The sequence below is a fragment of the Sorex fumeus genome, unplaced genomic scaffold (assembly GCF_029834395.1).
Source record: "Sorex fumeus unplaced genomic scaffold, SorFum_2.1 ptg000022l, whole genome shotgun sequence".
NCBI classification, from domain to species: domain Eukaryota; kingdom Metazoa; phylum Chordata; class Mammalia; order Eulipotyphla; family Soricidae; genus Sorex; species Sorex fumeus.
The window spans coordinates 8046372-8071680 of NW_026606079.1; the positions used below are offsets into that span (position 1 = coordinate 8046372).

General features: G+C 46.1%; 2 gene segments (V, D, J or C); both read right to left on the reverse strand.

Moving 5' to 3' along the window:
- LOC130023201 (immunoglobulin heavy variable 1-3-like) overlaps window positions 1-25309 on the reverse strand; it is a 133916-nt gene that overhangs the window by 28064 nt on the left and 80543 nt on the right.
- On the reverse strand, window positions 9773-10213 carry LOC130023210 (immunoglobulin heavy variable 1-3-like). The segment is given in 2 exon segments: window positions 9773-10089; window positions 10168-10213. Coding segments are annotated over 2 exon segments (363 nt in total).

Genomic DNA, 25309 nt, shown 5'->3' on the forward strand with positions numbered 1-25309 from the left:
GTCATCTACAAGTTGTTCACTCGAGTCATCCTAAATAGGATAGGCAGAACACTAGATGAAGGACAACCATGCGAGCAAGCCGGGTTCTGCAAAGGATTCAACACCATCGACCATATCCACACGATAACCAAGCTCATTGAGGTTTCTCGGGAGTTCAAGATGCCGCTCTGTTTAACGTTCATTGATTTACAGAAGGCCTTTGATTCTGTTGAGATGGAAGCGGTCCTTGAAGCCCTAGCCAATCAGGGCATTCAAGCCCAATACATCAAGGTCCTCCGTGAGCTATATTGCGGATTCACTACCAGGATCTCACCATTCTACAAAGAAGTGATCGTTGATGTCAAGAGATGGGTGCGGCAGGGTGATACCATTTCACGGAAACTCTTCAGTGCCACCCTCGAGAACATCATGCGACGACTGGAATGGGAAGGAATGGGAGTGAAGATAGATGGTCGGCAACTACACCACCTCCGCTTTGCTGATGACATTGTTTTAATAACACCAAACATCAGCCAAGCGGCACAAATGCTGGCCGACTTTGACCGTGAGTGTGGAAAGGTAGGACTACAGCTGAACCTTATGAAGACAATGTTTATGAGAAACAGCCTCGTTCCTGATGCCCCGTTCGCTCTCAATGGAACGACCATCTCCGAATGCAACAGCTATGTGTACCTAGGTCGAGAAGTCAACATGACAAATGACCTGGCACCCGAGCTGCGCACGAGGAAGAGAGCGGCTTGGAACGCCTTCAAGAACGTCGAAGAAATAGCTAAGAGGACGAAGAACCTCCGGCTCCGGGCACATCTCTTTGATTCCACTGTTCTTCCTGCATTAACATATGCCTCAGAGACCTCGGCCCTACGCAAACAAGATGAGAACGCTATTCAGGTCTCCCAAAGAAGAATAGAAAGAGCTATGCTTGGAATATCACGTTTCACTCAAATGAGAGAAAGAATCCGGAGTTCTGACATCCGTCGATGATCAAGAATCAGGGACGCTGTCTCATTTGCCAAGGTGTCGAAAATCAGATGGGCTGGTCACGTAATGAGATTTAAAGACGACTGCTGGACTAGAGCTGTTACCGACTGGATTCCACGGGATGTCAAAAGACCGCGTTACTGCACACCTACTAGATGGTTAGACTTCTTCGTCAAGATCATGAACGATCGGTTTGAGGCCCTTCATGTTCCCAGAGAGAACAGATGCCATTGGGCTACACTAGCACGCGACAGGGACAAATGGAGGCGTTACTGGCGCCCGCTCGAGGAAATCGACGACTAATGGGAAGTTAAGTGATTAAGTTATTAAGTGAATCAATTTTGATCTGACTTTTGTTCCTGGCATTAGACAGAGGTCAGAGTTCATTTTTTTTTTTTTTTGCAGGCAGCTATGCAGTTTTCCCAGCACCACTTGTTGAAGAGGCTTTCCTTGTTCCATATCATGTTTCTTGCTCCTTTGCCAAAGATTAAGTGGTCATATATTTGGGGGTCTGTGACAGAATATTCAGCTCTGTTCCATTGGTCTGTGGGTTTGTTTCTAGCCAGATACCATGGTGTTTTAATTACTAGTGCTTTGTAGTAGAGTTTGAAGTTGGGGAAGGTGATGCCACCCATCTTCTCTTTCCCAAGGTTTGCTTTAGCTATTCGTGGAGATTTATTGTTCCATATGAATTTTAGGAGTGTTTTGTCTATTTCTTTGAAAAATGTCATGAATATCCTGAAAAAAAAATAGGGGCCGCATTAAATTTGTATAGTGCTTTGGGCAGTATTGCAATTTTGATAATGTTACTTCTCCCTATCCATGAGCAGGGGATGTGTTTCCACTTCCTAGTGTCCTCTTTTACTTCTTGAAGTAGTGTTTTGAAATTTTCCTCGTATAAGTCCTTCACCTCTTTGGTTAAGCTGATTCCGAGGTACTTGATTTTCTGAGGTACTATTGTGAACAGGATCTTTTTTAAACATCTCTTTCTTCTCTTTTGTCATTTGTATATAAGAAAACCATGGACTTTTGGGTGTTGATTTTGTAGCTTGCCACTTTATTATACCGACCTATTGTTTCTTGGATCTTTTCTGTAGAGTCTTTAGGGTTTTCTAAGTATAGTATCATATCGTCTGCAAATAGTGATGGCTTGACCTCTTCCTTTCCTATCTGTAAGGTAAAGGTAAAGGCCCGCCCGTTGTCCGTCAATTTGCTCGAGCGGGCCCAGTAATGTCTCCATTGGAGACTTTGTTGTTACTGTGTTTGGCATATCGAATACGTCACGGGGAGTTTGCCAGGCTCTGCCGTGCGGGCGAGATACTCTCCGTAGCTTGCTGGGCTCTCCGAGAGGGGCGGAAGAATCGAACTCGGGTTGGCCATGCTGGCTGTGTGCAAGGCAAACACCCTACCGCTGTGGCTTTAGCTCAGCAGTTACTTCGGCGAACCATGAAGCTTCCTATCTGTATGCCCCAGATTTCTTTTTCTTACCTAACTGCTACGGCCAGGAGTCCAGTACTATATTGAATAGGAGTGGTGAAAGCGGGCAACCTTGTCTTGTTCCCGATCTTAGAGGGAAGGTGTTTAGTTTTTCCTCATTGAGAATGATACTTGCTGTGGACTTGTGGTAGATGGCTTTGACTATATTGAGGAAATTTGTTTCGATGCCCATTTTGCTGAAGGTTTTCATCATAAACGGGTGCTAGATCTTGTCAAATGCTTTCTCTGAGTCTATTGATATTATCATATGTTTTTTCTCATTTCTTTTATTTATATGATTAATTATGTTATTTGACTTGCGAATATTAAACCATCCTTGTATCCCTGGGATAAATCCTACTTGGTCATGGTGTATGATCTTTTCGATGAGTCGTTGGATTCTATTGGCTAATATTTTGTTGAGGACCTTTGTGTCTGTGTTCATCAGGGATATCGGCATTTCTTTGTGATATCTCTGTCTGCTTTTTGTATTAGGGTGGCATTTGCTTCATAGAAACTGTTTGGAAGTGTTTCTGATACTTCAATTTCGTGGAAAACATTAAAGAGGATTGGAAGTAAGTCCTCTTTAAAGATTTGGAAGAATTCACTAGTGAAACCATCTGGGCCAGGACTTTTGTGCTTGGGGAGAATTTTATTACCATTCCAATTTTCTTGATGGTGTTAGGTCTGTTCAGGTATTCCAGGTCTTCTTGGTTCAGCCTTGGGAGGCTACAGGAATCTAGGAATTTATCCGTTTTCTCGAGGTTTTCTTGTTTCGTGGCATAAAGTTTCTCAAAGTAATCTCTGAGGAGCCTTTGAATTTCTATAGTTTCTGTTGTGATGACCCCCTTTTCATTTCTCATTGGGTTTATTAGTATTTTCTCTCTCCACTTTTTTGTGAGTCTTACTAGAGGTTTATCGATCTTGTTTATTTTCTCAAAAAAAACAGTTCTTGTTTTCCTTGATCTTTCGGATTGTTTTTTAGGTTTCCATCTCATTTATTTATACTCCAAGCTTTATTATTTCCTTCCTCCTGCCTGGGTTGGGCTTCTTTTGTTTGTCCTTCTCCAAGCTCTTGAGCTGTGAGGTCCGGTTATTTATGTGGGCTCGCTCTTCCTTCCTGAGGAATGCTGTAGAGCTATAAACTTTCCTCTTAACACAGCTTTTGCCATGTCCCAATAAGTTTTGGTAACTCATGTCCTCATTTTCGTTCGCTTCCAGGAATCTTTTGATTACCTTTTTGATTTCCTTTCTAAGCCCCTTTTTGTCCAATAGTGAGCTGTTTAATTTCCAGGTGTTTGATTTTATTTTCTGTTTGTATGTGTGATTTACTTCTATTTTCAGCACATCATGGTCTGAGAAGATCGTTGATACTACCTCTATCTTCTTATTTTTATGGAGGTATTTTTATTGGGTCAGCATGTGGTCTATCTTGGAGAATGTTCCATGCACACTTGAGAAGAATGTGTATTCAGCTTTTTGAGGATGAAGTGACCTGTATATATCTACTAAGTCCCTTTCTTCCATTTCTTCCCTCAGATAAAGTATATCCTTATTAAGTTTGAGTCTGGTTGATCTACCGAGAGGTGATAATGCAGTGTTGCTATCAATGTCTTTATTCAAGTCTATGTGTAGTTGTTTTAAGTACTTCGCTGATCCCTCGTTACTTGGATAAACTTACATTTAGAAGTATAATTTTTTCCTGCTGTACAGATCCTTTGATTAATAAAAAATGGCCTTCACTGTCTCTTATGACCTTCTTCAGTCAGAAATTAATGTGGATACCAAAATGGCCACCCCTGCTTTTTTATGGGAGTTGTTTGCCTGTAGGATTGTTTTTCAGCCTCTGATTCTGAGTCTGTGTTTGCTCGGACTGTTGAGATATGTTTCTTGCAGGCAGCAGAATGTTGGGTTCAATTTTCTGATCCATCCTGTCACTCTGTCTTTTAATTGGTGCATTTAGCCCATTGACGTTGAGAGAGATTACTGTTACAGGGTTTTGCCCCATCTTTCTGCCGAAATTTGGTGTATTTGAGGGGCTTGTCTTGACTTAAAGTAGCCCATTTAGTTGTTCTTGTAGCCATGATTTTCAGTCTATGAAGTTCCTGAGCTGTTGTTTGTCTGTGAAACTGTGTGTTGTTCCTTCTGTTATGAATGAGAGTCTAGCTGGGTAATAAATTTTTGGTGAGGCATTAATTTGATTGAGTTTTTTCACGATATGCCACCACTGTTTTTGGGCCCTGAGGGTTTTATCAAATAAGTCGGCTGTGAATCTTAAGGATGCTCCTTTATAGGCAGTTTATTTCTTTGATCTTGCTGCTCTCAAAATATTGTCTCTGTCTAAGGTTTTCATCATTTTTATCAGAATGTGTCTTGGAGTATAGTTATTGGAATTTCTTCTGACTGCTACACTTCGGGTCTCCTGAATGTGGTCGCGTGTGTTCTTCAGCTCTGGGTATGTTGTAGCAATGATGTCTTTGTTGTAGCAATGGTTTCTTCTTCATCAGGGTTTTCTTCCTGTCCCTTTAGGACTTTTATAATTCTTATGTTATTCCTCTTGGCTTCATCCCGATCTTCTCTTGATATCAGTTCCCAGGTAGTGAGTCTCTTTTCCATTTTCTTCTGTTGTCTGGAGAGTCTCTGCACTTTGTCTTCCAGCTCACTGATTCTGTCCTCAGCCGCTGTTTCTCTGCTACTGAAGCCATCCACTGAGTTTTTCAATTCGCCTATCAGGTTTTTCAAGTCTGGTATTTCCATTTGTAATTTTGTTTGCATTTTCCTCATTTTGACTTTCAAATCCTCTTGCATTGTATTGCTAGTGTGTTCCATTGCTTCTTTTTAGCTCCCTATGCATCCTCATTAGCTCCCTTCTAAATTGAGTTTCAGAGAGGTTGTCTAGTGCTTCATTACTATTGGGGTGTTCTGGGTTAGACTCTTCACAAAGTAAGCTTGGTAGGCATCTGCATTGCTTTACCATTGTGAATTGTATGGTTTAGACCTTCATGCACCCTTTTAAGTTTTCGGTTTGGGTGTAGTCTTAAGTGAGGTGGGGCTAATGACTTATTGGCTTAATGTGTTTCTGGTGGTTAAGGTGACTTAATGAAAGTTCCTCCTAAGGGGATAATTTATGGTTCTAACAGGATATAGAGGGGGAGAATAATTCGCTGCTGAATTAGTAGCCAGAGCTCCAGTAAAGAACCCATCTGCCCGGGGGTACCTGGGTGGATGCGGAAAGAAGTTCCCCAGAACTTGGAGCTATAGATGCACATTGTGTTCCTTGGTTCCCATCCCCCACAGTTCCAGGTGAAAAACCGGCCGGGAGGGGCTGCTTGAACACGCTCAGCCACAGCTCCGGGGAAACTGAAACTTTTTAAAATTCTATTACCTATGTTATAACTAACTTTAAAAAATTTGTTAGAAAAAAATGTTAGAAATGCCATAAAGTCTGCACATAGATCTTGTTTACAAGTATTGGCACTGTGCAAGCGTTGCCACAGAACAGTGCACTGATCGCTCACCCCAGGAGCTTTCTGTTGTCCCAGTAATTCCTCTTTCCCACCCTACCCAGCCTCCTACACGCTGCCAGACCATGCATTCAGGTTAGAAGCATCAGATAGACATTGATTCATTGCTGAGGAGTGATCCACTGTATCATCATATTGAATTTGTTTCTCCACACATGAATGTGCATCTGGAATTTGCTCAGTGCCTGGCTGTTATAAAGATATTTAGTCATACTCTGTAGATTTAGGAGAAGACAGGTTGATAGCATTATAAAAAATGATAGAATAAAGTTAGGAAGCAGCAAAAGAACAAATATCTCTCACTTCTCAGAGAACTGAAGTCATGGTGCCAAACACAAAGTAGAGATGGGAAAACTCAGACCCTCTTTTAATTTACCACTATAATGTCAAAGACTATGGTGCTTTTTCCTCTGTCCCTCCAGGGTCAGTCTCAAAAGGTGAGACAGACTCTGTGTCATGTCCTGGTTGCAAGTTATCCTCAAAAGCCTTGACCAAGGAAATAGCCTGAAAGGTTTTTAATTGATTTTTTAAAAAATATGCGACAGCGAGGGGAGGTCAGAGGTAATGGGTCACTCCTGGTGGTGCTCAGGCCTTATTCCTGACTCTGTGCACAGAGAATCACTCCTGTGGGGATCAAGGTTTGTGTGTTGGAGGGACAGAAATCATATCAGGTTGCTCAGGCCAAATGCAAGGCAAGGCCCTGCCCACTGTGCCATCTCTCTGGCCCCAGTTTGACCATTTATTGAACACAAAATCTGCTCCACTACCCAAGCACCTTAGCTCCAAACATACGAACCACTGTTTCCCTTAATATGTTTAAGAGTTAGATAGCTTAAGAGCAGGATTGGGATATTCATACAGCTGTGGCCATAGGGTGATCACACAATCAGCAATCACATTTAAAGCATGACACAGTGATGGTAATTTCCTACTCTATTCTTGTATGGAGCACAGTCCTGAGAGTTTTCTAATCTTGCCTGCCTTGAATCCCACTAGAGAGTCCCAGAATACTCAGGGGACCACCCCCAACTTTGGGCACATTACTAAGGGGACAGTGTCCACTGGACGCGTGGAGGTGTTGGAGTTCTCCTTGGCACAGCCCCTTGGCCACTAGAGGACATTGGACCTTAGAGAGTTTCCCAAACTGCATCTTCTCTGACTTTTCTAATAATAATGTAGATTAATGGAACTTGATTTTCTGATGACCAGTGGGAAAGAGACATCTCTGGTGTCAGCAATACTTCAACCTTGCCTCTGCCTTGTAGCATCAAGGCCAGTGCTCCAGCAGCTTCTTCAAGGCATAACAATCCCCTGTTTCTCTCTGCGACCTGCTTCTTAGTGCAGACAGGCATTCTCCCTCAGCCTCTATGGACCCACTGCTCTCCTAATAAACTGTCATATGACTAAGGGTCAATGACCCATGTGGGTGACTATGTCTCCGCCAAGCTGCACTCATAAACCTTTGAGCGTCTACTGCCTAAGACAGACGACCATCTCCTTGTTCCCAGAGCCCCTGTACTCATGAGATAACTACGTGCAGGGAGATGGGGATCCAAGCATTTGAGCAATGTCCTCTGCAAGGGGGACGTTTCCCCAGTCCCACGGAGAATCTCCTCACTTCATGATGAAACCTCATCAGGGAAGACAGGGCATGGATAGGACTATCTGGGATTTTTGAACTCACACCTTTGAGAGGAGAGGATTTTCCTGAGACTCTAGAAAGGGCAGAAAACGTGCCCCCAGTGTCAGTCAAAACATTTCCTTTCTTCCTGTCATTTAGAATGTGACCTGAGTGTCCCCTTTAGAGATGTTGAACACAGGAGCCTGTGTGCCTTGAGCCTCCCCAAAACAGGAAACTGAAAGTCTCCTCCAGGGACTGAGTGAGGGGAACTGAGGTTCCTGTTTGTCCCAGGACACAGAAAGATGGTTAGACCTGAGTCAGGCTGGGAGACTCCCCCACACCTCTGCTCACCAAGGAGCACTTCCTGTCCCAGTGCCCTGTCTGTGTGCAGGTGGGACAACCATTCTGAGCCCCTGGGACTTGGTGAAGGGCCTGAGAGATTGAAACAGGTTCAAGTCTTGGAGTTCAGGGAATCAGATATTGTGAGGATTCAGAGATCGAAGTCAGGTTTAAAGCTCTTTCCCCCAAAACTCAACTGTGTGGATCAGTTCTCCTGTTGCACTGTTCTTAGCCATTGTTGCTACCTCACGGTGTATCCTTTAAGCCCATATTATGAGACAGATGATTCTTTATCTCTCCCTTTTCTGCTGACTGGTTCACTCAGCATGATATCCTCTAGTTTTTACTATGTTTCAGAAAGTTGAGTGATTTTCAACTCAGTAAGGAGGGTAAGGCCCACAGAGGGTAGACAGGATTAGGACTCTTTCCAGGTGTTCCTCATGTATGTAAAATTTATGAGTAAAATGTCTTCAGAGCAATGCCCCAGACTTTCTGGATTCAGTTGGAAGTGTGTAGCACTAGGAGAGTTGTAAAAAATCTCCGAGGGCGGCCCGGGAATTGCCCCGACGACTCTTCCCCGAGCCGCCCAGGATCCTGGGGGGCCCGGGACACTCTCCCATCCCTGGCCATGGGGCAGACGGTGCATGAAGCCAGGGCCAAGCCGGATGATTTATCAGATGCTTTTTATTCCATTCTCATCCCCCTTCACTCCTGTCTCTCTCTCTCTCCTTCTCTCTAGGGCCCCAATCTGGAACTCCTGGTCCTTCTCACTCTGTCTCTGGTCCTTATCCCCCAGCCCACTCTTACAGTCTAGTTATATCCCAAAACCATGAGAGGCTGGGCTCACACATGGGTGTGGTCACACTAGATAGGGTTAAAATTGTCTCCCTCAAGGGATGCTTCTTCTAGGACAGAGTCTCTTTCCGCAGGAATCCCATAGGTGTGTTTCTCCTCTCCTTGTCCAACAAACATATAAGCAATTATAATATTATTCATTTTGTATAAACACAGAGATGCATTAAGCTTATAGAATTGCTCTCCTGGGGTCATCTCGATCATAGCCTACAGTGCTCAGGCCAGATTAGTCTTTCCTATCCCTAGCAGGGTCCTAGTATCATTGTTACTTTTGGATCATGAGAGCATTTGTTCGTGATCAAACTCTTAACTTATAGTTAAAAATTGTGGCACTTTGGCCAGGTCCATCTTGATGCCAGAGTAGCACATAACTTACCGTTTGCCTGGTTCCACCCAGTCCCTCATTGGGACCCTGCTTTGGGGGGCACTAGGAAGTGAGAGTAACTGAGGCTTAAGTTGAGAAAGTTGATGCCTGGGAATGAATAATATTCTAAGTCAATTAAATCCCATGTTACAAAAGCATAATATTAATTATCTTCTTGTGTCTATACCAAAGGACATTGTTTTAAAGTAATTTATCTAAGAGAAAAGGATTTCTTACAGAGATAGAATTTCAAAAATGTGGAGAAATGGGGTTCTGCCATGAGTAGACCTAACGTTCAGAAACCTCCAACGACCCCAGCTCAAACTTCCACGTGGTTCTTCCTGTACCATCTGGGGTGCTCCACACAAAATCCTAGAAGAAAATATGAATAACACCGGGTGTTCTAGAGAGAGGCCATCTCCCTCCTGGCTATTGCTGAAGGACAGAGAGATCCTGAGCCTTTCCCTCAAATGAAGCCTGGCCCTGTGAACCCCATTCTGTGTCTCAGACCTTGACACTCTGAAGGGGAAGTCAGGAGGGTCAGTGTCCCTGTCATCCCCTCACCCAGCACAGCTGCCTCCCCTTCAGTTTTCTGACACATTCAGGATGTGGTTGTCACACTGTGTTTCTTGCACAGTAATACACGGCTGTGTCCTCGGTGCTCAGCCTGCTCAGTTCCATGTAGGCTGTGTCCTTGGACTTGTCTGCAGTGAGTGTGAGTCTGCCCTGGAACTTTTGTGCGTAGTTTGTATTACCATTACCAGGATATATGTTTCCCATCCACTCAAGCCCTTGTCCTGGGGTCTGCCGCAACCAGTGCATCCAGTAGTCAGTGAAGGTGTATCCGGACGCCTTGCAGGAGATCTTCACTGATGTCCCAGGTTTTCCAACCTCAGCCCCCGACTGCACCAACTGCACTTGGGAGTTCACACCTGTGGACAGAAGACAGAATTGGGTGTACTCCACTTGACTGACCCCGTTCCCTCAGCCCAAGGCACGGGGACACTTACCTGCAGCCACTGCCACCAGGAAGAGAATTCTCCAGGTCCAGTCCATGGTGGGGACCGTGCACTCAGGGGCTTCTGAAGGTGTGGGTGTGCCTGCTGTATGAGGTTGTCAGGACACAGACACATCTGTATTTAACTCAGTATCCCTTGCATAATTTGCATATTCATGAGGAGGGAGAACTCATAGCTGAAGGTCTGGTCCAACCTGTGAAGGGGCTGGTGGAAGTCACCGGGTCCATCTACAAGGGGAGTGAAGAGGTCCACATTCTGACCCTTGTTTGAGGAAATGAGTCCCTGTCCTGTCCCAGGACTCTGTGCACACAGAGCTCCCCCTCTGGAGCGCCAACCCTTTCAGGACCTTCCCCTCCGGGCCCTCCACATATCTGTGGCCTGGACACATCTTGACACACCGGGGCCCTAAGATTATTTCTGGGATCCTGTAACTCCCCAAGGCATACTACAATGAGATTACAAAACAATCCTAGTGCCCCAGAGGTTTCCACTGGGGATATTAAGAAGTCCAGAAACACCCCCTGCATAAAGATTTTACTGCCTTATCAATACGATAAATGTTCCTCCTAAAACAGTTAAGTTAGCACAATTTAACCTTCTGTGTCCTATACTTATTTTTGTTTTGGTTTTCTCAACAAAGCAAAATTTAGTTTTCTGGGTTTTTGAAAATGTTTTTATTTATTATTTTTATTAAATCTCTGCGAGATAGACCCTTACAAAGCTGTTCGTGATTTGATTTCAGTCACAGAGTATTCCTGGTTTTGAAGAGAAATCCTTTACATCTCTGCACCCCTTCAGGCCTGCAACTCTGGTCTTGAGTCTTGGCGCCCCCTGCAGCCCGGTCCCCACCCTGCAGGGAGATTCTCTGCGCTCCCAGGCTCTTTAGCCTCTTGGTGTCTCTAACACAGGATTGAATCCTGGGACTTCAGTTCAGAAGCCTTATTCACTAGTCATATTCTTTTCTGGGTATCTTGTTTTGGTTTTGAGCCACACCTGGCAGTTCTGAGGACTTACTCTTGGCTCTGTGCTCTGAAATTTCTAGGTAGATGCATCCTAAGAAAATATTTGCAAATCAAATAGTTATATATCTAACAATTGAAAGGTGACACCGAGTATTCTTTGCTGAAATTATGTAAAAGTAATACAATAAATACTTAATTCACTCAAATAAAAACCATCAAAATAAAAGGATTTAAGTCTTTAAGTAAAAACTTTAATATAAACAAATATATATTAAATTGGTTAAATTTATGAAGGCTGTTTCAAAACCCAGCCATGAGTCGAACACAGCTGCCAACAAGTTTATTTTATAACTGTATTAATAGTATAAATATAAGTAAATTAATGAATAGCACTGTAGCAGTTTCCTCCCATTGTTTGCTGGAGTGGGCCCAGTAACGTCTGCATTGTGACACTTGTTGTGATTATATTTGGCATATCAAATGTGGCATGGGGAGCTTGCCAGGCTCTGCCATGCAAGCGGGATACTCTCGGTAGCTTGCTGGGCTCTCCAAGAGGGGCGCAGGAAATTGGATCGGCTGGTGAGCCATGTGTAAGGCAAACGTCCAATCCCTGTGCTATCCCTCCAACCAACTCTCCTAACCACCCACTCACTTTTATCCGGTAATGCGCATGATCCAAGGTCTTGGGGCAAAACTATGTCAACCGATTTGCCCAAGTAAGAATGAAACTCATGGGAAAGCCGCACTTAGGGTCTGTAATCATAGCAGGGGTCATCATGGTGCAGCTTCCCCTCTGACCCCTCCAGTATTTACTCACTGGCCAGGCCACGCGTAGCAGTGCCCAGGTCAGACACCCACTGGGGGTCCGGCAGTATCTGCTGAGTATGGGGCTAGAGTCCCCGGGTCTGATCTCTTGCTCTGGGTCCCGGCTTCTGGCGTCCTGTCCTCTGGCCGTGGTGGGTCAGGTTGCACGCCTCAAGACACATGGGTGGTCCCCATACGCCCCCAGCTGGGGGGCTCCCTTCGGCTGGGTGAAGGGGGAGACTTGCCTGGCGTAGGCCGCTGCCCCCAGCCTTCGAGTTGGTCGTGGTGGCCTTGGCTCCCCAGAGACAGTGGGCCCAGCACGAGCCCCAGGCCTGGCCACCACACACTCATGGCGAGCTGAGTTCGGAAGGGGACGGGCAGGACACGCAGTGTCCCACGCGCCCGACGTGCCCCAGGCATCCCTGGCCAGGCCGCTACCTGCTGTCGGCCAGTGCTGTGGCCACACTGCGGGTCCTGCCCTTGCGACCCCACGGATGGGAGGCCCACGCCCAGCCCCCGGCCACGCCAGCCTCCGTACCAGTCCTTGCCACTGCGCGTCTCCCCACCCTGCAGCAGTTCCAGCCCTGCTTGGCCCAGAGTTACCTGCGGACCATCCAGTCCCACCTCGTCCTTCCCACCCGCCCGCATCAACCGCCTGGGCCGGGGCGTAGGAATGAATACAATAAAATAGTTAAGATTTATTGGACACATGACATGAATCCTGACATTTTGACTTAATCACTTAACTTCCTGTTAGTCGTTGATTTGCTTGAGCGGGCGCCAGTAACATCTCCATTTGTCCCTGTCACATGCTAGTGTAGCCCAATGGCGTTTGTTCGCTCTGGGAACATGAAGGGCCTCAAACCTATCGTTCATGATCTTGATGAAGAAGTCTGACAATCTGGTAGGTGGGCGGCCACGCGGTCTTTGACATCCCATGGAATACAGTTGGTAACAGCTCTAGTCCAGCGGTCGTCTTTAAATCTCATTACGTGACCAGCCCATCTGATTTTCGACACCTTGGCAAATGAGACAGCGTCCCTGATCCTTGATCGTCGACGGATGTCAGAACTCCGGATTCTTTCTCTCATTTGAGTGAAAAGTTATATTCCAAGCATAGCTCTTTCTATTCTTCTTTGGGAGACCTGAATAGCGTTCTCATCTTGCTTGCGTAGGTCCCAGATCTCTGAGGCATATGTTAATGCAGGAAGAACAGTGGAATCAAAGAGATGTGCCCGGAGCCGGAGGTTCTTCGTCCTCTTAGCTATATCTTCAACGTTCTTGAAGGCGTTCCAAGCCGCTCTCTTCCTCCTACGCAGCTCGGGTGCCAGGTCATTTGTCATGTTGACCTCTCGACCTAGGTACACATAGCTGTTGCATTCGGAGAGGGTCGTTCCATTGAGAGCGAATGGGGCATCAGGAACAAGGCTGTTTCTCATAAACATTGTCTTCATAAGGTTCAGCTGTAGTCCTACCTTTCCACACTCGCGGTCAAAGTCAGCCAGCATTTGTGCCGCTTGGCTGATGTTTGGTGTTATTAAAAAAATGCCATCAGCAAAGCGGAGGTGGTCTAGTTGCAGACCATCTATCTTCACTCCCATTCCTTCCCATTCCGTCGTCGGATGATGTTCTCGAGGGTGGCACTGAAGAGTTTCGGTGAAATGGTATCACCCTGCCGAACCCCTCTCTTGACATCAATGATTACTTCTTTGTAGAATGGTGAGATCCTGGTAGTGAATCCGCAGTACAGTTCACAGAGGATCTTGATGTATTGGGCTTGAATGCCCTAATTGGCTAGGACTTCAATGACCGCTTCCATCTCAACAGAATCAAAGGCCTTCTTTCAATCAATGAACGTTAAACAGAGCGGCATCTTGAACTCCTGAGAAACCTCAAAGAGCTTGGTTATCGTGTGAATATGGTGGATGGTGCTGAATCCTTTGCGGAACCTGCCTTGCTTGCATGGTTGTCCTTCATCTAGTGTTCTGCCAATCCTATTTAGGATGACTCGAGTGAACAACTTGTAGATGACAGACAATAGGCGGATCGGGTGATAGTTGCCAATGTCATGGATGTCTCCCTTCTTGAACAGTAGTACAGTCCTGCTGGTTTTCCACTGGAACCTTGCATTCAGACAGGTAGCATGTGAATAGCCGAGCCAGTGTATTGATGAGTACTGAGGGCAGGTTCTTCAGGTGTTCAGGTCTGACATTTACTGGGCCGGGTGCTGTTCGTTTCTTTACTGACGAAATGGCGTGTCGGATTTCAGAAGGGAGAACGTTGGGAACGACATATCCATCCTGTGGAATTTGGTATGTCAGCAAGTAGACATGGCTATCGAAGAGATTTGAGAAGTCATGGATAATCTTCTCCATTGCGGTTCTGGAGGATATGATGGATCCATCAGGACGTCGGAGTGCAGTCATCTTGATCTTGTAGTTGGCGAAGGACAGACAGGCGTTACGAATACTTTTCCCGGCTTCTGCTGCATCTACCAGCACTTCTACTCTCCTCTCTCTGAGGTCTTCCTTGATCGCATCTCTGCACTGCTTTGCGAGCTCGGACATTAGCTTGCGGTTGCCTGAGGCATATGCTAAACCACGCTGGCGAATTAGCTCAGGAGTTTTCGAAGACAGGCATTTTTTTTGTGGCTATCTCTCTCTTGGCGTTCCTCGCACATTCATGGATGTGCTGTACCAGTCGATCGTATTCCTCATCACTGTTGTCAACAATGGCATCTTCCCATGTTGCCGCAATAGTGCCAAAGAGCTCTCAGTTGGTGGTCGTTCTGGGAGTTCTCTTTGTAAACTTTGCCACCCTTTCTCCCCACTGTGTCAAGTAGAATTTTTCACGAAGGAGATGGTGGTCCGATCCCGTTCGGAATTTTGGAACAACAGCGACATCGGTCAGGCAAAACCGTCGATTGAATATGATGCGGTCTATTTCGTTGTGGAATCGTTCACCGGGAGACTCCCATGTCCAACGTCATTACAACTGGTCTCATTCACCTGACCCTGAAGGCTTCACCAACATGGCAGCACTGAGAAGGATGAGAAAGGAGAGGCTGATAAAATCTCAAGGCCGAACTAGGCTGCCACAACGAAGGAAGACAAAAATGATCGTCTGTACTTTCAATGCACGTATGCTAGCATCAGATGCATCCATCGAGGACCTGATGGTACAAGCGCGAATAATCAAGTACGACATCATTGGTCTGACCGAGACAAGAAGGCACGAATCTCAACATGCCGTTTTTGACATGGGAGAAGAATTGTTCCTCGGAACATGCGACTAAAGAGGTGTCAGAGGCATCGGTGTCCTTGTCAACACAAACTTGGCCATGAGCATTGATTCATTCGAATGCCTAACAACCCGAATCGGACGTTTACATTTGAATAGATGTGGCTCACTACCGGCAGTTTCTATCTTCGTTGTCTACGCACCAACATCTCATTATGATGAAAGAGAAATCGAGACGTTCTACATGGAGCTGAAGAAGTTCTATGAAGTAGATCACACCTTCTACAAGATCATTGTGGGTGATTTTAATGCCAAGATAGGATCCAGAAGATCAGCTGAAGACCTTCACATCAGGACTCATAGCTTAGAATGAAAAGAACAGGGTGAAAGACTGTCTGAGTTCATCATGTCAACCAAGACCATTCATGGTAACTCACAGTTCCAGAAGGCAGAATCTAAACGTTGGACATTTTCAGTGATGCATAATAATATTCTTTAAAGAGATTTACTTAGAGAAATGCAAGGAGAGAGAGAGAGTGAGAGAGAGAGAGAGAGAGAGAGAGAGAGAGAGAGAGAGAGGTGGTGGGAGGGTAGAAGGGCGGGAGCAGTCAGTACCTGACGCAGGAGTCTCCGCTCCTGCTGCCGGCCCTCAGGAGCTGTTTCCGTGTCAGGGGTAAAGGCCGGGCAGCCCCGTCTTGCCCCTCCAGCTCCTTTCGACTGACTCTCTGCGCCCCGGTGCTCCCTACAGCCCGAGTCCAGTGCGACCACTGGACGTGTCTGAGGGAGCCGGTGTCTGCTCGGACCTGTCCTGGGGCTCTCTGTGTCCATGCGGGGCTGTGGGGCTGCTTGGGCAGTGCTGCCAGTGGCCTCCTCCCTGTCCGGATGAGCAGGACTCAGAACCGCGTCTGGATCATGCTCATTCCCGAGGTGCTCCCAGGGGCCCTGACACTCTGGGTCCTTCTCCCTAATGGTCACCCGAGCCCGCGTCCTTCCGACCCGACGTAACTGTCCTAGGGGTTGTCCAGCGGTCACTTTCCTGCCTCCCACCAGGTGTCCCGTGCGTGGGGGTTTCCCTGTCCCATCCGAGACCCCAGATGCTCAGCTGAGACGTGTACAGTCAGGGGGACCCTGCCCGGCCACTGCTGTGCTAGCCGGGTCTCCGCCAACAAGGGAGTCTGTCCCGTCCCCAAGCCCGGTATGAGCTGAGTCCACACGCACACAGAGATGCTGGCGAAGGGACCAGGATGCCTCAGAGACCCTCTCAGACGCCCAGAGTCCTCCTCAGCCCACAGGGCACCTGCTGCGCCTGGGGGTGCTCCCCTGTGAGGGGACACGGGGCTTGGGCATCCCCTAAAAGGCCTGGTCCTCTCAGCCAGGACAGGAGACCTTCAATGAGAGCCATTCTCAGTGGGAGACGATTATTATAGGCCTGTCCCAGGTGCAGGTTCATGTAAGAGGTTTGTGGGGAGGGTCTCTGGGGTAGGCAGGAGGGTCGTACTTTTGGAACCTGTTCTCAGGGAACACATTTGTCTGTATTAACTCAGTTTACCTAGGTTGATGCCGATATTCATGTGGAGGAATCAGAGCTGAAGACCTGTCCCAATCTGAGGGCGATCAGTGGGTGATACAGGATCCAGTGCTCACTGAGTGAGGAGTGTTCAAATCCTTGACGGTGTTTATTTGTGAGCCTGGCCCCTGCCCTGTCCCTGAACTCTGAACATACAGAGCTCCTTCCTTGAGGGACAGTCCCACCAGGGCACTCCCTTCAGGTGACCCACCTCTGAGGAGCACAGTAACCACGAGTCCTGACCGAGGTTTTATATCAGAGTTTGGATACCTCCATGACCCATGTTTGAGAGTTAGATTTTTCCTAATAGGAATCATTTCTATCAATAAATTAATCACATCACCAAGCTCTGTAAGCTTGTAGATCCCCAAGCAGTATTAGAAATTGTCTTTGAATTATTGTCATTATCTTGTTTGTTGTTGCTGTTTAATTCTCCCAATAAAATCAGTTATTTATGAACAGTTCAGCTGCCATTCACAAAGTCCTTCCCTGGTATAATTTCATTTGTTTTAATTGAATCAGGGAAACCCACCACCTGAGGTAACACCCACTCACCCCGCTGTGCCTGCTGCTGGACTGCAGGCTTTATGAGGACCTGAGCACCCCCTGCCTCTCAGTCTCCTTCCGTTATTTCAGTGACCAATTTCCTTGGAATACTGAATTTATGGTGGCTTCTGAAGGGCTACCGGGAGGTCACTGACTCCACCTCCATTCCTCTGTTGGTCCCGCAGCTCACCTCTGCTCTGATCACCCAGAAATCATGTCCATTGCTGCTCTGGGGCTGAACCCCTGTGTAGTCATTAGTTGGAGCGACCCCTCCTGGGGACTCTGGGAACTGTAGTGTTGCACACACTCCCCACACTGCCTCCATCTGCCTCCATTGCGCTCTAACAGGAAACAGGGTCCCACTGTCCAGGGAGAATAATCCGGATGCAAATATAATGCACTGCCAGGACCAAGTCCAGGTCAGGCCCAGACACAGTCTGTCTTTAGGCTTGTGCAAGTCGGGCTCCGCAGGAAATCGTTTCTGCCCAGTCCTCACTCACGATCCAGACAAGGGCTGTCCCAGAGGAAACTGCATCTAACACAGAATTTGCACACCCACAAGAATGACATCAGGAACCATGAATAGTTAGTGGGTTTCAAATGGTTTAATATGAAAGTAAACACCAAATAGTTCATTCATGAAAGAATTTCATCTGTTTTTTTTTTTTTTAATGCTTCTACCGGGGCTAGAGCTATAGCACAGTGGTAGGGTGCTTGCCTTGCACGCAGCCGGCCCGGCCGAGCCAGGTTTTATTCCTCCGTCCCTCTCGGAGAGCCCAGCAATCTACCGAGAGTATCTTGCCGGTATGGCCAAGCCTGGCAAGCTACCCGTGACGTATTCAATATGCCAAACATAGTAACAACAAGTCTCATGTTGGAGACGTTACTGGGTCCACTCGAGCAAATCGATGAACAATGGGAGGACAGTGCTACAGTGCAGTGCTACTGGCATGGTAAAATTTTCCCTGTAATGTCCCATATGATTTTGAACCTGTAAAAATCCTGAATGTAGGTATCCAGCAGATACATTGGCTGATTATACAAAAAACTATCATAATCTCTGACAAGGAAGTTTCTTTGATATATTATGCAGAGGAGAATTAACTTTGATCCATGACTTTGTGTAGTATTATCAACACTGTCATTGGAATAATTAAGGTAGAATTGTCCATTGTTTGCTTGAGCGGGCCCAGTAACGTCTCCATTGGAGACTTTGTTGTTACTATGTCTGGCATATCCAATACTCTCGGTAGCTTGCCGGGCTCTCCGAGAGGGGCGGGGGAATCGAACTTGGGTCGGCCATGTTGGCCGCTTGTAAGGCGAACGCCCTACCCGCTGTGCTATCGCTCCAGTTAGCAATGTGAAACCTGTATATCAGGACAATAATAATTCTTCAATATTTTCTCAACTTTACAGAGAAGTCTGCTAGCTGATGTCCGTGGCATAAGTATGAGAGAGATTTCATTCATGGTCATCACTACTCAGCATTCCTCTTTGTTTATGGCTGGAGGTGGGTTCTCACTGTGCATAATTATGGAAATTTCCACCCTGTCGTTTAGTTGCTCTAGACCAGCATTACATAATTGACAAAATGCCTCCTAGGGAAATGTGTTCTGTGTTCAGGAATAAGTAAGAACTTTAGGATAATGAGGCAAGTGGTTATTGTGGTTGTTGAACTTGGGAATTCTCGGGTGACATCTGAGATTAGCACGATGTAGAGAGGAATGATGGTAGAACTGAGGCACTGCACTTTGGTAAGCAGCAGCGTAATACCCAGGGACACACATAGGAGTCTGTTCTTGGACACAGACAAGAAAAATGCATCAGGCACTACCACAGAAGCTTCATTTCTGGACTTGACCCCCTGAGAATGTGCCTCTGGCTATCATAGATTTGTTTTAGTACATATGTTCTCGAAGCTGGCCCTCAGTTAGGATCTTTGCCTTCTCGATCCTCCTTGGCCTCTGTTGGAGAAGATTTGTGCCCATATTTGAAACAAAACCCCAATGGGGTTATCTACGCATCAGTGGGGCTTTGAGTGGGCAATTTTCTCCCTTTGGGGAGGAAAACAAGGGTGATATTGGGTGGACTCTGAGCACACTCCCTGATTCATAAATTCTTAATTCAACCCTACTAGTGTAATTTGGGGTATTTTAAAGGAAAAAATTGAGCTGTTGGGACTGAATAATAAGAAAAACTTAAACTACTTCTTCTACTTCCCCCAGATTATACTACTTCTTATACTACTTCTTCTACTGCCCCCCGGGAAGACTGTGGGTAAACACTATGTGGCAGGCATCCCATGGTCTCTATCATGTCTGCATGAAACCATCATGGACAGTAATGGGAGATGCGCTTAGTTCTCCGAGTACCAATTCTCTAGTTTTTAATTCATGGGTTTTGTTAAATTCTTTTTCTCTAGGATCTTAAAACTACGCTCATTTTTAATGGTAAGTGTCCAAGTATTTCTCCCTTGGTGTCTGTCCTCTCTGCCTACAAATACCAAGTAGAGTTGTTTGGTTATCCCTTTTGCATCTCAAAAATACTTCCAAACCTGTCACAGTAAATGACATTTATTTCCTAGGAATTTTATGGCAGATGAATTAAGGAGCCACACCCCTTCAGCTGGAGTGCTGAGTCATGGCATTGTCAACAGGACACCCTGAACCTTGCTCACGAACGCTGCTGCTGTCGTTTAGGGATCAGCCCCTCCGAACCCATTCACCTGGTGTCTCTGCAAACTCCGAGTGAAGAATCTCCTCGGCAAAGGCATGACGTCTCCAAGGTCAGGGGGCACAGAGACAGAGGGAGACACACACTCAGTTCAATCTACTGCATCATGGTCACAGAGGAAAGTCACATCGAGGTTGGAACAGGACACGGACACACTCTCATTACCCAACACCACGTGATCCTGGACTTCTGACCTTGGCCACTATCCTAGTGTCACCTTCTCCACTCCCAGTGTCTAGTGGCGAGATTCCAGCTCAAGGGTACAGAGATGCAAATATGCACATGGGGCCTCACCCACAGCCTCTCAGAAAAGGTTTCCCAACACTTGGATTCCATCTTAGAGAAAAGATTTTCTGCTGGCCCATAGCAGATGAATATATGCATATTTAGATGCTCGGATTACTTCTATTTTACACATTAGTCCCAGGAATGTCCCTATCTTTTCAGGCACAAAGCACAGAAAGGAGGTCAGGAAATGAGGGGTAGACAGGCACAGGTGCTGATGCACCTGGGTCACTCCTCTCCACAGCTGGTGTCTGTGTCCCATGTCCCACGGAGTGCCACGCCTGTGATGCTGAGATGTGGAAATGAAGTTCAACACAGAATTCTATTTAGATTTTCCAAATAACAATTTTTTGGTCCTAAAATGTAGAATGATCAAAGATTTTCCTGGAGCTGGATCCATGGTCCCAAATCTGCAGTGGTCCCAGCACACACTGACATGTGTTAGCTCCTGTGACAAGTGTGAAACACAAGGAGCTCAGCCACACATGAAATAGGAGTGAATGTTGCCGCAATCGTGCCAAAGAGCTTCCAGAACTTCACAGAACGACCACTAAGCCATCATGGGTGACCCCAAATACTCCTGAGGAAGTGATAATCCCTCCTGAGAAACCCTTTCTCTGGGCTGTGGTGTAGACAAGGCTCAATGTGTGGCGGGGAGGACAGCACAGGACCGCAATCAATTCCATGTCCAAGTTCCACCTGTGAAGCATGGGGTTGAGGTGAGAAGACTTGGTGCGCAGAGGAGGTCTTGTAAGTCTCTAATAACTGAGCAGACTACAAGGCTCAGACAAGACAGAGGACACAGGGACAAGGACTCCAGCCCAGGACATGAGAAAATCGAACTGTAGAGACAGGCATGGAGTTGGGAGGCTTGGGTCGGGAGCAGCATCCTCTTCAGGAGCTAGAGAAGCTCTTGCAGAGAGAGGGGAAGTCTGCTCGTGGCCATGAACTTCTTCAGCACTCATAACTTGTCGCAAACATACAAAGACATCCTCATGTAGGCTGCTAACCACAGAGTGACACGCAAGAAACAGTTCCAAAATGCCAAGGACACAATGGTAAAGCAACACAGAAAACCACCAGGCTTATGAGTGAAGACACTAGGCCAGTTGCCCAACGAGCAATACTGAGCTGTGAAAACTCTCTGAGGAGGAATTTAGAACAGAACTGTTAAGGATGCATGAGGAGCTCAAAGAAATGATGGAGATTCTCCCAGTGTCTGCAACTCCCTGTATCCCTCAGAGGCATCATAAAGCCCCCTCTGAGCACAGTTTACAGAGCACTGAGCAACCTGAGGTCAGAGCTCATGGACCTGCTTGGCTGTTGGAGACAGTCTCTCTCTCTTTCTCTCTCTCTTTCTCCCTCCCCCACCCCATCTCTCCAGGTTAAGGCTTCAGTGATTATATGCTGTTAATTGAGATCGGACGCCTTTCACATTACATCCCATCCAATGTCCAACCTGCTGTGCTACTCCTGTTTGATCGAGTTGTAGTATCTCAGATGTTGCTCGACAAAATCCAGAATTTTTAATGGGCTTATTTAGCTGAAACGGCAAAGCCTGGCAAGCTACCCCTGACATATTCGATATGCCAAAAACAGTAACACAAAGTCTCACAATGGAGATGTTACTGGTGCCCGCTCAAGCAAAACGATAAAGAACAGGAGGACAGTACAGTGCTACAATGCTAATATAGCTGAAGTTAAATATTTAACTGGTAGCAGCTTCGGGGCATGTGCATGACTGACAGGGCTTCCTGAAGTACAGAAAGATTGCAGGAATTTAAAGGAAATATAAATCAGAGGGACAATTAGAGATATCACGAGAAAGAACTATATCAGTAAAAGACTCAAAACAACAAGAGTTGGGATGTTGTCAAAAGCAAATCTGTTTCATCATTAGCTTGCAATATTGTCTGATTTAATGTTTATGAAAAACAGTAGGAGATTTCTCCAAAAAGTGAAAATAGAGTTTCCATCTAACAAACTGATTTAAACTAGATACTTTCACCTGAAGGGAAAAATATAAAATTAAGAAGTTATAAGAAAACATACACTGAAGCATTTGATATATTGGCTAGGAAATGGAAATGATCCTAATGCTTGAAGACAGTTTCATGGGCAAGAAGTTGTGGTGTGTATACACAATGGGATACTGTGCAGTTATAAGAAAAGACAAAATACTAGTGCTTTCTGCACTATGCATGGAACTAGAGAATATCAGACTAAGTGAAGTTTGTCAGAGGGAGAAGGACAAATTCAGACAATCTCATTCGCCTGTGGTACTCAGAGAATAGAGCGTCAGGATGGACAGGATCCAATGATAATGGCCCCTGCATCCTAACCACACTCTGGGGTTTCCGAGAGGAGTCAGGTGGGGGATAAGATGACTGGGAAGAAGAGGCCAAGCACAGGGGCCACAGAAGAGTGTGGGGGTCTATGGGGATTTGGTGCTGGGAAAAGCGCTGGGAGTTTGATACCCACAAGAATCAACACTCAGATTACTGTTATCGTGTTCCCTCAGCGACAAAAAAAAAAGGTAACGGGAGAAATCTCTTCTTTCTGTGAAGAGGACTGATCTTTATTGGAAGAAACATCAACCTCACCTGACCTACCAGGACAGACAGTCTCTAGTGGACTCTGAGACAGGAAGAGGAAAACACTAATTTGTACTAGAAGAGGAAGTAATAACTAAAATGCATATACTTGTTTTTTTTTAAGTTGCTATACTGTATCACTGTTATCCTGTTGTTCATCGATTTACTCGAGAGGGCACCAGTAAAGTCTCCATTGTGAGACTTGTTTTAACTGTGTTTGGCATATGGAATACGCCACAGGAAGCTTGCCAGGCTCTTCCGTGTGGATGGGATACTCTCGGTAGCTTGCCGGGTTCTCCCACAGCAAGAACTAGATAACAAGAAGTCTCACAGTCACGAATCAAGTTGGTATAAATATTATAATACAGAGGAAAATGATACCGCCCAGAAGAAGAAAAATATGTGAAAACAATTGGAAAAAAAAAGAAAAGAAAGTGACTTCTAACTGGCCCTTCTTCCCCTGCCCCTGACACAGCCCTGGATCACCGTGAGCAGAGTGCCCTCTGGTGGTCACACGCACCCCTGCAGCTCCCGTGTCTCCCTCAGCAGGTTTGTGTCTGGGCTCACATGGACTTGCCCTCACTGTGTGTTTCTTGCACAATAATACACGGCTGTGTCCTCAGTTACCGAGTTGCTCAGTTTTAGGTAAACTTGGTTCTTGGAGGTGTCCCTGGTGATGCTGACTCGGGACTTAAGGTTTGGGTTATAGTATGTGCTTCCACCAGCCCATATAACACCAACCCAATCCAGACCCTTTCCAGGGGCCTGGCGGACCCAGTTCATATCATTGCTGGTTATAGAGAATCCAGAGACGGAGCAGGTGAGGGACAGCGTCTGCGAGGGCGTCACCAAGTTTGGTCCCATCTCCTGCAGCTGTATCTGGGACAGGACACCTGGGGACAGAGACCCAGAGTAAGTCATGGGCTCAGAGGTCCCATTCCCACCTTGGAGCCTCTGTCCAGGGAGCACTCACATCTGGGAGCTGCAACCAGAAAGAGAAGGAACCAGCGCTGATGCACGTTCCTGCACACAAGGTCCATGATCTCAGACACCGTGTCAGGGGAGAGGAAGCCCGAGTTGGGGTGAGTGTGAACGTGGTTTTAACCCTGGGTCCCGAGTGCAGATTTGCATGGGGGAGCCTCTGTAGAGGAAGGAGGGAACCCGGGGCAGGCTGGTGTGTGGGCTTCCTGGGAGGAAGTGCTGACTGTGGCTCAGAGCACTCAGGCCTGTCCCTAGGGCCCTGTCAGAGCCGGGCCTCTTCATCCAGCACAGGAAACATGCTGAGGAGCTCTCAAGAAACAGAATTTGAAAGGCAGCTATGATGTCCCTGCCACAGAGGCAGGGTGGGATGGGGGGGTAGGAGGGATACTGGGATCTATGGTAGTGGGAAATGGGCACTGGTGGAGGGATGGTTATTTGATCATTGTATAATTGAAACCCAAGCACAAAAATTTGTAAGTCTACAACTGTACCTCATGGTATCTCACTAATAAAAATTTTTAAAAAATAAAAGAAATAGAATTTGCTCAGTGGGAAACGGCAGCTGGGGAGGAGAGTCCTCGTGTCTCAGGTTCCTGATTACCAAACCTAGCCCCCAAGGGCGTCTACCCTGTAGACAGGCTCCTGCCCCTCCGTGTCCCTTGGTGGTGGCTTTTATTCTCCCACTGCACATGGAAAGCCTGGGACCAAATGGGCAGTGTAACTGTCACAGGAAATTCTGAGTTGACTCCGTCCAATCCATGGTTAATCAATTTTCACTCAATTTACTCTCTCTCTCATCTTCCATGAACATTCCTTGTTTCCCAAAACCAACTTTGACCGTAGATTTTATAATATATTTAAAATTTACTTTCAGCATATTAAGAAAGATGCATTTTTATTTTCAATGCTTCTTAACACATTTTGTAGGGGTTTCACTCTTACAGAGGTATACTAAACATCCTTGTTTTTCATTTGGAATTTATTAGAAAGATTGTAAGAAGTTAATTAGAAATGAATGAAAGCCTAGATTATCATTTTTTGTTTTCTCATTGTTAGACAGTTCTGGATGAAAGAGTTAACTTTTAATTTTGTTCATAATAGCAATTTGGACAGGTTCAATGAAATGCTCTCCACGTAAGTGTCCCAAGATCATTTTCCAGGACCACTAATTGATAACTGAGCACTACAGAGGGAACCAGGACACAGATAGGAAGTAAACACATAGTACTTCAGGTGTGTTCCCCAAGTCAAAGAAAAATAAAGATTGTCCATATTTGGATAATATCATTTTTACATAATGACTAGATATCCATCATTTTTAAGAAAATTATACTTATGTATTTTGAATTGAAGCACAGTGACATACACAATTACAAAGTTGTTTATGACTAGGTTTCCAACATATAATATTCCAACACCCA